Source organism: Medicago truncatula, chromosome 4, assembly GCF_003473485.1.
Source record: "Medicago truncatula cultivar Jemalong A17 chromosome 4, MtrunA17r5.0-ANR, whole genome shotgun sequence".
Lineage (NCBI taxonomy): Eukaryota > Viridiplantae > Streptophyta > Magnoliopsida > Fabales > Fabaceae > Medicago > Medicago truncatula.
The window spans coordinates 49,116,532-49,131,256 of record NC_053045.1 but is presented as its reverse complement, the minus strand read 5'-3'; the positions used below and the strand labels follow the sequence as shown (position 1 = coordinate 49,131,256).

At 35.5% G+C, this 14,725-nt stretch overlaps 1 protein-coding gene across 1 annotated transcript in view; it reads right to left on the bottom strand.

Annotated features, from left to right (window-relative positions):
* LOC25493589 (uncharacterized) overlaps positions 1-14,725 on the bottom strand; it is a 28,273-nt gene extending 13,548 nt beyond the window's left edge. The window contains exons 1-22 of the mRNA XM_013602132.3: positions 14,438-14,725; positions 14,151-14,244; positions 13,518-13,612; positions 12,683-13,185; positions 12,377-12,593; positions 11,977-12,288; positions 10,786-10,936; positions 10,481-10,618; positions 9,786-9,867; positions 8,809-9,083; positions 8,591-8,704; positions 7,043-7,305; positions 6,542-6,784; positions 6,303-6,458; positions 4,512-4,649; positions 4,167-4,406; positions 3,788-3,915; positions 3,442-3,565; positions 1,380-1,541; positions 1,139-1,286; positions 936-1,036; positions 363-524 (exon numbers count right to left, since the gene is read on the bottom strand). Of these exons, the coding sequence (XP_013457586.1) occupies positions 363-524; positions 936-1,036; positions 1,139-1,286; positions 1,380-1,541; positions 3,442-3,565; positions 3,788-3,915; positions 4,167-4,406; positions 4,512-4,649; positions 6,303-6,458; positions 6,542-6,784; positions 7,043-7,305; positions 8,591-8,704; positions 8,809-9,083; positions 9,786-9,867; positions 10,481-10,618; positions 10,786-10,936; positions 11,977-12,288; positions 12,377-12,593; positions 12,683-13,185; positions 13,518-13,612; positions 14,151-14,244; positions 14,438-14,617 (4,026 nt within the window). The 5' untranslated portion in view covers positions 14,618-14,725. The remainder of the gene's footprint in view (positions 1-362; positions 525-935; positions 1,037-1,138; positions 1,287-1,379; positions 1,542-3,441; positions 3,566-3,787; positions 3,916-4,166; positions 4,407-4,511; positions 4,650-6,302; positions 6,459-6,541; positions 6,785-7,042; positions 7,306-8,590; positions 8,705-8,808; positions 9,084-9,785; positions 9,868-10,480; positions 10,619-10,785; positions 10,937-11,976; positions 12,289-12,376; positions 12,594-12,682; positions 13,186-13,517; positions 13,613-14,150; positions 14,245-14,437) is intronic.

The window sequence follows — 14,725 nt, the reverse complement described above, 5'->3', positions numbered from 1 at the left end:
AGGTGTATTGGGAAAACCAGAGTCCCATAAGAGGTGTATTGGGAAAACCAAAATCCCATATTAAAAAGAGATAAGGCCTTGAAATAATTTATGAAGAGTGGCACCTCTCACCTTAGAAGCCGTTTTTGTAAGGATGAGTTAAGCTCAGTATATAAAATCTCAATACATACAATAGTGGGGCTAACTTTTTAATTATTTTTTACCGCACACATTTATAGTATTCAAAACCAGAGAAACAAAATCTCTCAACAGGCAAAGTACATAACATACAGTGCTATTTCTGTGTTTAAAATAATAGATAAAACAATTACTACAAAATTTAGCATGTGATTTACTCCTTATCAAATAATAGTAATTACTACCGCAGAGTCAAGAAGCACTAGCAGAAATGATTTGCCGGAATCCAATGCAGCAATGCAATTAGTGTCTTCTTTTGGTGATCCGACCATACAAGCCAAGTCTGTCAACTTGTAAAACAGAACAGCAACAGATACGCGTGCATACAACTCTGTATTAATAAATGCCTGATAAGAAGAATGACCGGTTAGTACGACCAGTTATTACAAAGTCAAAAGCTTCTAGAGTTGCTTCTAATAAATAAAAAAGTTATTACATTAGCAATTAATGACAATAAGCATATCATGATGTTATTATGATAAAGTAAAATGCATTCGATGTTTAAGAAATTCGGGTAGACAAACAGAAAATTAAAGTAGCCAAATTTTGGTTAAATCTGATTGTTTCTCATATTATTCATAAGGGATTTGCAGGTTTATATACAAGAAGCAAAGGAAGCAAGATCTCAAAATATTGGTATCAAATCAAATCAGCCCCAGGCTATCAATGTAAACAAGGATCCCATCCAATAGCATAATCAAATAATAAGTACAGAACACATATTTACAGTCAACACTTTTAAATATTGAGTTGCTTACTTCTGTCAGCTCAGGATCAGGGCTCCCGGCTAATAAAGAGACCTCCAGCCTAGCATCATTATTGTCAGCTAGCTCACCTTCAAAATCCTCATCAAATGCAACTGAAAAAGAAATCCAATATTCATGTGATAATTATATAGTAATAAAACAACAGTTAGCCAAGTAAATTGCAAAATGATATAGCATATGAACATGTTTGGTACCTGAACCATAGAGTGAGAGCAGTTTAAGCTCTTTCAAATAAAACTTTATAATCATAGGATTTGAGAGCCATAACCCCGTTAAGTGCAATGCAGCAAGTCGAATTGTTCGAGGACTTTTTGTGCCTTCCTCAAGAAGATTTTCTATAAACTAAATCCAGACATAAAAAAAAACAGTCACTATATGCAAGAATTAGAAGAGAAGAGACACGGGAATAGAAAACTTGTGTAAGAGAACACATACCCATTTCAGTGGTCCTGGTGCATTGTCTTTTTGATGCATGCTCTCATCATTAAATAACAAAGGGTGCAAAACAGCTGACAAAAGAGCAGCAATCGAAGCAACTCTTCGTTTGTTGCAATTTATATGCAATATCCAAGATGAATGGACCAAATTCCACATCAACTGGTCAAACACAACAATTTGGAAGTCATTATGTCAGTAGACACTGTTGGTTGGGCGAGAAAATGATATGCATGCAATTAAATACAGGAATATTCCAGCATTTTGATTAGAAATCATCACAAAATAGAATTATGCAATTTCAAGAATGCAACAAAAAGACAATAAATAAAAATAAGTTAGAAACATTGCAGTGGAGAACACGGTCGTTCAAGTCACAAGATTGCTTTAACCAACAACCACAATCATAGGATCAAACTGGGCAGTAATCAATATCAACCAAGATCAAATTCATTAAGCAATGGAGTCGGGTGGACTAAAGAGGCATCACGGTTGGGCATAAGATCATTAGTAATAAGGAGTCATGTAATTAGTATGGCAACTGTTAATCACCTTGAAGTACCAAGTAAACTGAAACTCCTATCTTGCTTTATTTAGCACTGTAAATTATTTATACGCGGGGATCGCCACTCACACGCATTGGGCATCTCATACCAAGGGAGGCTTTCTTATTCTTTTTATATGCCAAACATGGGCTAGTTGCTCAAGCATCTAGCATGCATGACCAACGGAGCTATGTTTGGATTGATAAAATGGGATTGAAGTCAAAATGACATGGAATAGTGTTAGGTTCCAATATTTGAAATAAGATGAAATGGCATGAAACATGTTGAAAAGTGACCCACTCCATTCCATCCAATATTAAGTTTCTTTTTATAGTGTAGCTCTATTCTAGGCAGGTAGTTATTAGAAAATATATAGGAGGGAGGAATATATCGACTCCAAGAGCAAATCTATAGAATTACTCCAAATCTTGGCCTTTAATTTTAATATCAATTGATGGTTATGATTAATTAATTAATTAATTAATTAATTAATTAATAATAATAATAATAATAATAATAATAATAATAATAATATTAATAATAATAATAATAATAATAATAATAATAATAATAATTGATAGGGTGAGTCTTTTGTTTCTCTACGGCAAAAGACTACAATCAAAAAATTGGCTATTGGCTTTGAGGTTTAGCACAGGTTTGACTACTGCAAAAACCAGTTAACTGAATTGGATAAGAAAAAGTACCATTTATTTGTTTTTTATGCAATCATCATTAATTGTTAATGAATCTGATAAGATCAAAAGATGAATGAATTGATTAATATAAAGAAAGGACCGGGTTTCATTGCTTCTATCAATTCTTCTTTGCTACTCGATTGGTCTGGAAATCTTTTTTGTTAAACTCTTTGGAATTATTGTGGAAGGAGTAGACATCGTGAGTTTAGGAAGAAAGAATAGAAGAACCCCACCCTTGCTATTATTATTAATTAATCCCAGCCATCGATTGATATTAAAAATAAAGGCTAAGATAGTAACTCTAAAGAGCTACTCTTGGAGTCAATATATATATATATATATATATATATATATATATATATATATATATAATGAAAATCACCTTTGTTCAATTTGAATCAAGAACTACAGTTCAGAGATTATTCTTTCAAGTTTGAGGATTCCAATCCATGACAACAGTGCTATCTCAGTAATTATGTTATTCCAAAAAATGCAGTAACACATGTATGTGCCCAATTGGTTTTGACAAATGCAGGGAAACCATCACCCTTGAAAGATTGCATCTTTAGGTATTTGAAATTTCAGGATCCAAACAACTGATCACAGAAAAATAAACAAAACCAATAACAGGGTAATTTATCAGGGTCTTGGGGGTTATCAGCACAGAATGTGATGCTTTATATCTGGGAACAAAGCAGATGTTTAAAACCACCTTCAAGTTTATCGGATGCAAACATGTACTCCTAAAATTCATTCAATTAAAGACAACACGGTTTATTGAATATATGAAATACAAACTAAATAGCAAGCTATGAAGTAAACCTGTGCATCTATCACTTTGCTACAGGAAACAACTGCACTTGGTGTCACTCTGGCAACTAGCTCAAACAACATTCTGAGTGATCTCAGTATGGGTAAAACAGAACTTTCTCCAGCATTTTCAAGGCTGCAAAACACAATTTTAAGTAAGCTAAGCTTCGTAAATAACACAAACCAGGAAGAAAAGAGAAGATATAGCCAAAACATGTAAACAAGATGCTTGATGTTGACAATATTGACCAAGTTTGATAGCCTCAATCATAAATAAACAAAACTGCAGCAGCAGAAATCCCATAAATCGCACGTAATCATGCATGGATAATTGCATATACATTATTCTGTTGCTTACCTCTCAACAAGATCACCAAAAATGCTTCTCAGAGTGTCATCTGAGAAGCAAGCATTGATACCCTCCAAATGAAACCCATTTTTGAGAGCATGAGAAGGAATTGACAGCAAAGATTCTAGGCACGCCCACTGAATCAGTCAAATATCAGTTAAAACCATTCAATAAACATTCTGTATTTAGTGTTACTACAAACTTAACAATTTGCTAACAGCTAAAGCTTTATCACCATTAATTTGAAGGATGATTTACCACAACCCAGGTACAATTGAATTAGAGAAACAAATGAAGAAATGCATATGCAAAGTTGAGACTACGTTTATCACGTTCCAAAAATCATATGGCAAATAATGTATGCCCCAGAAGAAAGAAAGATTACCACCTTTATATCCAACAAAACAGCCCTTCGAGTTCTTGCCAAAATTCCGGCCCCTAGGAGATCATTGATATTTTGAACGAAAGATACACACATACGATCTAACTGAGGCCCTCCTTCTGTTTCTGAAAACAATTGCTCATTTTCATCAATGAGATGAAAAGATTGAGAACAGTATGTGGAAGATAGAACTTTGAGAACTGGGACTAATGCTTCATATGCAGCGAGACAAACTTCTGCCTGTGTCTGCATTGAACATACATAGCAACAGCAAAAAGAATATCATCACACACTTCATCGTGACAGAAACACAATTTTTATAGCAGATAATACATCTAATATGCCAGGTACCTCTGAGAAAGAATGAGGTGATCTAGTTGTCCTCCAGAAGAATTGCCACATGAAAGTAAAGGCAGAGCTAAGCAAAGCATCTTTTTTAATTTGTTTGCACCACAACAAAATTAACGACATGGCCTTCACTGACATCACCTGCGTGGTGAAGCACGGAAAAATCAGACAAGTTGCAAAGAGGGAAACAAAAGGTATGTCCTAATTTCAAAAAAAAACAAAATGAAGAGAACGGGAATGAACTGATTTATTATAATATCAACTTGTAGAAACATTATTGCTTTGAGCAAAGATAAATCAGCCCCTTGAAGAGAAATAGAAATATAGCAGGATGAAACTGTGGGTCTTGATAATGACATTGGCAGTACATGGATATGACAGTGTAACATCCTTTCAGGCATTCAGGATGGTATTCTGTATGGAAAAAGAAAATTCCAAAAATAACAACCCCTGCAAGTTCCATGTATGACAACAGCATGGAAACTGTTTTAGTGTCACAACTGTTGTGGTTATAGTGGCGGAAATCATGGCGTGTAGTGTGCTTTTGGGCCACGGTGATGGAACTATCTTATAAACCCAAAATATCCATGATATTTTAATTTTACATAGGTGGGTTTGGGAGTATTTTAATGTTTTTGGAATTTAAAAATAGAAAAGCCTTGTCTGTTTTTCATTTCCAAATAGCAGCCTCCCCTCTCTGTTACTACATGTCCCCCATCCAACCCACTGCTCTCCTGCAACTTTATGGCCATGAACCAGTGGTTTCTGGCTAGCAACAAGCAATTTCTAACAAACCACTCTCTGTCCATCAACCCAATCAGGTACTCTGTTTTCTCTTTCTTCTCACTCTCCGGCAGGTTAAAATTGCTCTCTCGTTTGCCTCTTTCTCTTTTTTTCTCCTTTTCTTTGTGCTTGTTGTTTGTGAGTCTGTTCAATGTTTTTTTCTCTACACGGAATTCTTTTCTTTTTGTTTCTTCTACATTTCCTCATTCTGTTTACCGTGTCATCTTCTGTCTTTCAAATACCAAAAATCATAGACGATTTGCTATCATCCACACAGGTTGCTAGTTGTACTTTTATTTGAAGATTCCTATTAACAAAAACATTGATTAGAACTTCAATGCTTAGTTACTTTAAAAGGCTTCGAGGATGAAATTTGTTTTTTCCTTGACTTTTGTTTGTATTTACTTGTAAGTTTTGCTCAAGAACCATCACTTTTTATTGTCAATTTTCTAGCATTTAAATGCATAGTATCAATTATTTAATCTGTATAACAAATTTCGGAATGCTGGTCATTCTGCTAAAAGGTTTTTGGGTTGGCCGGTATGTGCAGCTATCCAAGTCAAGATTAATACTATCATTTTGTGCTTTGTCCTCACTGCAAGTCCAAAGGATATTCCCAAGAGTTTAGTTAAATATTATTAACAAATATATATTACTTGTTTAATACCTATCAGATTAGTTTTTAACAGGCTGATTCCTTACCGCTAGGCTCTATCTATAGAAATCAGTTGAGAAAGAAGTGCCTAAACTATTCAAGCACTTCCATTAAAATTATTGCACTGACGGATAAAGTAAAATGCCAAAGCTAGAAAGGAAGAAAGAAATATCATTAAGAAAATGAATGTCTGAACCCTTGGCCACTTGTTTGTATAAGAGTATATCTACACTTCACCGGCTTAGTTATAAATTCTACCAGAACAATGGTGGCACCCACAATGAATAATTTTCTGTAATCCAACTCTGAAGAGAATTCAAGCAGCCCACAATAATAAAAGTGCAGAAAGTACCTACCGCCTGCAATACAGCAGTGGTGGCAGAAATTGGCAACCTTCGCTGACTGGGACCTCCAAGTTTTCCTTTAACCGCACCAGGAAGTGCAGTGTCCTCTTCAACAGCACCAGACCAGAAAATAGAACAAGACTGGTTTGCAAATTGAACTAGATCATCCTGCATTTCAATAATCATTTAAGCATCACAAACGAATAAATGAATGTCTGCAACATAATAGAAAGAGTTAAAAGAAATAATACCAACAAATACAGAAATGTATCAACAAGCTTCGAAGAAATGTCGTCTATGAAACTCAAATCATCAACTACACCAGGAAAGCCACTCCCTATATTTGTTCTGGCATTGTTGCCATATTGAATCACTCTTTCTGTTGTTCTACGAAGCTCCAGAACCAAGCTTGAGGCTAGAATCAGTAATTTGACTCCTGTGTAAGTTGCATCATGGTTTTGCTTGAAGATATTAGAGCCAATTTTTTGAATGAACTGCAACAATAATAGATATCCATTTCTGTCGTCAGTGTTCGCACTGGAGAATGATAAAGGGATCTCAATGCATTGGGCAGCATAAATTGCAAGTCATAGAAGAATCCTATTACTGTATATTATAAAACTAATGTAGAAGCCAACACAATCCATTAATAACTGTTCTCTTTGTTTTGTAGAACAAATTAATAGCCCAATTTTCAGAGGGAGTTGATGAGCATCATATAGATAATACAGAGGGAAAAGCCAAAAGCAAACCATTAAAATAGGTTCCAGAGGATGTTCCTCCGTGATTGCAAGGAAAAGCACTCTTGCCCATCTATTTGCCTCGAACTCCCATGCACTGAAGTCACCATCATCAAAATTAAGAGAAGTATCCATGGAAAGATGATTGCTGATAAAGCTCTGTGGGAAGTCATAAAGATTCTTGCAGAGCTTCATCTCATTAATACAGCAATTGGCACGGCAATCCTTGTAACCACAACCAGAGAGCCATCGTTGCACAGTCAACCTTAATTGGCCTGCGGGGAAGAGGTGGAAAGTAGTCACGTTATACCAACAGTAAATCACATATCACTCAGATTTTATAGGCTAATTCATCGACCAACAAAAGGTTAGATACACCAGTATCCCGCGGAACAGCATATGTGAGTGATCAAAATTCAATCTATCGTCAATATTTGTATTATATATCCCAACAAATACTGTAACAAGTAATGCTCCCAAGTTCAAACTCACGAATTGTGATTTACAAAATCAGGAAGGAAGAAAAATAACAGGGAGTAGTTTACAAAATATCAGACCGGGGAAAGTTGGTTCAATTATGGTCTGATAATCAATCAGAATTTCATATTTATTGTGTGCCTGAATTCCTTTAATTCCATCAAACCCTATTGAATTTTGCCATTGAATTATAAAACAGTAAAACATGATAGATGATATATCTGAACTCATTTGTACGGATGCCAGACACCTGAATCATGAGAGCCCATTCATTTAATTAGCCCCAAGAGACAAGAACATGGACTACTTGTGGCTGAGTTCAGGGCTGATGGTGCATTTATTAAATTAGCATCATTTACGGTGCATGTACACAACTGCTTCTTCATTGGATTAGTTTTATCTTGGCGATGCTGTCCAGACGTCCAGTGTCCACGTTAGAGAACATAACATCAAGCATGGACACTTGCGTCAAAGTTTCAACAGATGAGAAAGGGTAATTTGTTTTCAAAAAACATGAGGGAATTTGTTGAAGATATTTTGTTGGTAATTGTTAGGGTATTATAAGGACAGAAGAGAAGGATAAAAATAGTGAGGGACAGTAAGAGCAGTTACCTGGTTAGTTGGAGGGAATCAGTAACATAATAAATAGAATGATGCAAGGTAAAGAGGGATCATTAATTAAGATTTTGGTAAACATTTGAGTGTACAGAGCAGTAGCTCCGTTAAAGAAAGGAAAATCCTAGAAGGAAAGATTTCTCTCATATTCTCAATATTCAATAAAAAGCTTGTGTCTTCTATTCTTGTTTCTAGCAATTCCTATTTCTCTTCACTGGGATTGTAACAGTAAGTTAGGATATAAAATGGTTAGTATTTGATAGTTCACTCTTCCAGCTTCTGTCGATCAGTAGATATGAAGAACATGAAGATTGTGACTTTATTTGTTTTACACTTGCACATCATTTAAGGGAAAATAGAGTATTCAGAATTATTTCTTCCTTCCACTTTTGAAAATAGAGTAGCGACACAAGTTCATGACTACAGTTAGATTGTTAGAAATCACTGGATATTAGAAATTTCACTTACCACCATAATCTGTGAACTCACGTGGCAAGGCTGAAATGAAAAGCAAAAGAGTTTCAAGAGGAATATCAAATGTGCACACCACAGAAGCAGCAGCCTCAAGAATCCTGCCACAAACTGTAAACGTAATCAAGGTGTAAGATGATTCTATGGCTCCTAAATTTGTGAATATCAAAATGAATATTAAAAATCACATAATTCAAGTACACAAAATTATAAACCTTGAAGACGGTAACTGGGATTAAAATGTTGTTTGCTGCTCTCAACAACATATCTAAAAATATCCAGTAACTCTTTTTTAACAGTTTGATTTTCCATTCCAATAACAAGTTCCACTGGAGAAGTGTCTGTGAATGATTCAGTACTGGCATGAATAAGTATTCCAATGCCAGTAGAAGCTGAAGCAATGCATTCAGCAAGGCCCATAAGTCCAGCCCGTCCAAAAGATTGATGTTTAGCAGTGGATGCTAAATTGCATAAAAATGCAAAGAGATTCCTGTAAATAACTTTTAGACAATAAGAAAAGTAAAGCCAAAGTACTTTTCATTACATATTTACAATATAAGAGATAAGTAGAGGATAAGCATAAAAATCATTATAGCTAGCATTACCACCAGACTATAGGCAAACAAGCATGTTATATTTTTTAAATAAAAATTGCATGTGTGTGACTGAGTAGGAGAAAGACGGAGAGAGATTGTATCCTCTCCCATTAAATGTATGCTGAAGAAACCCCATAAAATACTCATCAACTGTGCATTTAACAATTTCTGGCTGAAGAGTGGAGAATCTCGCATTCACTCGAGTCAAATGCACTCGAACAACGCAACAACATTTTTACTCCCAAAAACTTGCGAGAAAAAAGACTGGTCCACTAAATTTAGCAGTAAGCATGTCATTCGTCATATTATCAAAGAAACATAATCAAATGCCTTCTATAATCTCACATAGATCTTAGAGAGATGAGGATGGTCATAAAAACTGATTCAAAACTAATAAACTAAAATAACTAGTGTACCATACTATGGAGCTTGGACTAAGTTGTGTATAGACCACATGATATGCCTACCAATTTGGAAGTCTCTTTACTGATTGGCATGAAGGTTTTGGGCGTAAAAAAGAAGATAAGCTAATGAACTTTATTTTATAAAGACATGAAATACCAGACTGCTTACTAAAACAAGCTTCTAAAGCATACCTTGGAGCTAGAAAACTAACGTACTGCCGTAAAAACTGGGCTGCACATTTAATCACGGTTGATGTGTAAACTCCTTTACAACCTAAAATATCAATTAAACCATGGCACTATTTAGAAGAGTGTAATATGTTAACAGTAGGAAGTAGCATAAGGGGATGGAGACATATTTTATCATGTCAACGAATGGAACATCAGATTAGGAGAAAGTAATAATTTGAGCGACATTAAACCATGGAATAAGCATATATTTTTAACTAAAAAAAGTTAAAATCTCAAATCGTTTAGAGATTAAGTCAAAGTAAGGCTTAAAAAACCCTCCCTCATTGAGCTAGTTTATGGGTTGAGTTCGATCAACCCCAGATTCCAAGATTGTATAAATCCTATCCTAGATTTGCTATTGGGCCACCGACCACCCATACTTGTCCGCATTTTAGATGTCCAATCTTGAACATGAGGGGGGAGGGGGGTGGGGTGTTGAGGTCCTACATTGACTAGAGATATGGCCAATGTATGGCTTCGGCAATAATCATGCCTTGATCTAGCTTTGGTTGCTGCGTTAGGCCTAGCCAAAATTCTAAAAGACATCATACATGGGGGACTGCATCTCTCCTAAGTGCAGACCTTTACGACCGAACATAAATTAAAATATGAACAAGAAATTCATTTGAAAGGGGCCAAAGGAGTGAAGCACGTACCAAATTCTTTATGGTGTATTGGATCATTCAACCCTTGCAAAAATGGACCGAGAACAAAGGTTTCAGGCACTGATTTTATGTAGTTCCCATAATTCTCCAAATTGATGTCAAGGAAAGACTGCATGATCAGGCACCTTACTGCATTTATTTGGTAAACACCATAAAAGGAAAAAGAATGAAAGGACTAATTTCACATGCGACAAACTCCATAATTTGGGTAATGGTATTTGTATCCCGACTTTAAAGTTTTACTGACAAAAATATTGGTCAAGTCCTCCCTTGTGCATAATGATGATGACACTAACCTTGAGGATTGTCATGACAAAGGCCTCGTTCCCATAATATAGATAACCAATCAAAAGGTTCCCCATATATTTCAAATTGATCTTGATGAGCTTTACTGATATTGGTTGCAACATTGAGATGCGACTCAGAAAATTGAAGCATTAAAGAGACCTGTATTAAAGAATTATTGTAACATATTAGATGCACTTGTTGTGGAAAACACGGAACTCGGAACAAAAACATTGTTGAAATTTTGGGGCCTAACTCATCCTTACAAAACCGGCTTGTAAGGTGAGGAGTGCTTCCTCTTTATAAACTCTGATCAAGCTTCCAATCTAACCGATGTGGGACTAAATCCACCCCCTCAAAGACAAGCCAACATAAGGCAACTTGGGGCAGATCGCATCGCAATTTTAAGGTGGAATTACCAACCCACCCCCTCACATTCGGGGCGGGATTTCCAACGCACCTGAGGTGGAATTACCAACCCACCCCCTCATATTCAGGGCGGGATTTCCAACAAACATCAACAACAAAAAAACAAGCGGTGTGATTTATTTTACTGATACTGTAAATGGCCTAGAAACGATGAAGTCTTGACAACTTCATATTCAAAGATACACAAAATTCTCTCCAATTTAAACAGGTTTCTTGACTGAGGCAGCCATCTAAGGAATTGTTAAAAAGGTAAAAAAAACAAAGATGTCTCTGAGCTAGACAAACACACAATACATATGTCAAAATCAAAGAATAAACTTACCCATCACATCATGACTTCTTTTTCTATGTACATAAAGAAACTTTCTTTTCAAGTGAGAGGCTAAAATGACGAACAGCATACCAAGGAAGGGTGCATTACAACTTCCTATCTTCGTTCTCCTTGTTCATTTCCTAATTCCCAATTTATTTCTAAATACCAAGCATACCTCACATCTTCGTCAATCCAAAACTACTAAACATTTACAGTATATATAAAACTATCTCATAAAATCATCACTGTATCTTAAATAATGCAAATGAACTCTTACGAGTAATTTCCATGATTTGTTTTCTTATTCAATTGTGACTGGAGGGCTGTATTGCAGTATAAGTAGTAATAGAAGTTATTGCACTTTACTTTTTAACAATTATTACAAAGCAACACACACACACACATTTCATATATATAATATAATATACCAAGTTTGTTCTCTTTCCATGATTATATATACCTGATGATTCCAAGCTGCTTCAACTAAATGAGTACCATATTCTTCAAGCATCTCATATAAAAGCACAAATGCACCCCAATACTGCTGGCTGTTATAAATCAGCTCATCTATCGTTGAAAGCTTCCCCACACCAAGTGACTTGGCTTCCTTGTAAGCCCATCGTTCCTTCCTTGTCACCCCACGAGGTACTGAACACTTTCCATTGGTATTGCTTTTTGAAATGCTAGAGAGGGAATTGGTTCCTTCTTGTATACTCAGAGCCATCTTCAGTATATGTAAGCTCTGCTTCCTCACTAAACTCTCCTTGTCAACCTGTACAGATTCATTTTGGTTCTTAAGTAAGCAAAGCAACAACAAATTAAGCAATCAAACAGATAACTACTAAGCAGAGCTCAAGTACCAGCCCCGTCTTTATTTCATCCCAGAACTCTTTTTCTGCTCTTATGTCAAATCCTTCTGCTTTAATGACCGTATCACTATCCGACATTTCATATTCTTCTGTTGGCCAGGAAAAAGAGAAATACAGAGAAAGTGTATTGTAAGCCTCTCTTCTCTCAAGAGGTCCCATTGAAAATAGGGTTTTGCAGCAGTTCCATATTTTCATGAAGAAATACACCCTGAAAACCAGTAATATACAAGAAAAATTCATACAAATAAAGAATGTATACTAAACCATATAAGTATTAATTAATTCAACTGGTTATACCGAGAAAACCCATGTTTAAGCCCACGGATTGAGATTTCAAATGAGCCGATGGCAGAGAATGCTTTGAGAATAATAGGAAGAAGAAAGCCAATTGCACAAGACCTATGTTCTGGACTATGTAAAAGCATCCGTTCACTCATATTACATAATTCCAAAATCAAAACTTTCACAAATGTATCTGCAATACACCCTTCTCTTTCTACTGATTTGGAGACTGCATCTGTATTCAGAAACTGAAGGGCAACTTCCAGAATTACAGACAAAACATTGCATGACATTGTCAGTTTGAAACAATTTGATGAAGACATAAACTGTTCCTTGTCCATTATATCATGTGAACCCTGGTGAGACGGTTCTGTACTCCATTTATACAAGCACAAATCAACATTATGAAGCATCCCCATTGAAAGACGGACTGATCTTAAAAAAACTGGCACCAAAGTTTCTTCAAGAACCTCCAAGGTGCTGGTTCCAATCACAACATCCATGAACGATTCTGTTATCTACGATATCAGATTACAAAGTACTTAGATGATAAAAAAGTTCTCCGACAACTATAAGGGTGTGTTTGGATGGAGGGTTTAGGAGGGGAAGGGAGGGGATGGTTTAGTTTTCATTTTTAATTTAGGGACACTATGAAATGGTTTTTAAAAAGTTAGCATATTAACATAATAAATGATCATATAATACATCAATCACATTTGATTTATTTTAGAAAAACATGCTATATAGTCCCTAATTTAAAAAAGAAATTAAGCCATCCCCTCCTAAACCCTCAATCCAAACACACCCTAAACAAAACACAATTTCCTAGCTATTTAACATTGTATTATACCTGATTAAGCAAATCATGCTGAGATGGCTGTAGCACCTTAGCTAAAGGTAGAAAACACCTCCACACAAACAGTTGTATCGTGTCACTATCAGCCCCTACCAAAATAGAAAATATATACATCAAAGGATTCTGAGTTAAAAAAAAAAAAAAAAAGGATGGAGGGTATCTGGCGACTGTTGTGATCCATTTCAGCATAGCATTATAGTTTCTATTGAGAAATGCATCTCCAAATGCATAACAGATAAAACAACATGTGGTTTGACAAAAATAGCATTTGGCTCTGCTTGGTAAGAAATAGTGGATGAGCTTACAGCGGATAGTGAATAAGTTAGTTGATTGAATTTGTATTGTTTGGTAAAATTATCGATTGAACTAGCTTGTAAATATGAAATGACATAACAAAGATATGTTTAATTAATTTTAATTTTGTTTCAATTAATAGAATGAAGAGAAAAAAAAATTATAAATTATAAGCTTTAAGCTATAAGCAACTTGAATTAGCTTCTTTTTTTTTTTAATGTTTTGAATTAGATTATTAAAAAACACTATAAACAAGTAAATATAGGTTATAAGCTAGTGAGAAAATGATGGTTACCAAACCAAAAAGAGCACATAAATCGAAGGGAAACAGACCTGTTTTCTTCAGGAGATGACAAAATGCGCCCACCAATGACACCAAACGGTGTCTTTTATCAGAATCCAAAGTACCGTCCTCCTTGATAATGTCCTATAAATTACATTCAACAAAGATAATCAAACATATAAACAAAACAAAAAAACTCGATATAAAGTTAATAAATAGATAATAAAAAAACAATCCTAGAAATTCTAGAAACGTGCAAATCAACAAGTAACAGGATGAGGTATGGAAAGAAGTGAAGAGTGGAGCTGAATTGATAGATGAAGAAGATGAATGATACCTTGAGAAAACGAGGAAAATGATGGATAAGTGAAGCGAGGAGCGACGGCGGAGACAAACCAGTTGAAACGAGAATGCAATCGAGCACCGCCGGAACGGCGGAAGGAGGAACTTGATCGAAGCTTTTGGATAACGAAGCAACCACGGAAACCATTGAACCTGCTTCTGCTTCGGAAATCATTGTATTCACTGTTCTTCGAAGCTGTTGCGAAGCTCGAAAAGTTAAACCCTAATTTTGAGTTGAGTTGCTAAACCCTGAAATGAATCAAGCACGTGTCTGGATTCGTCT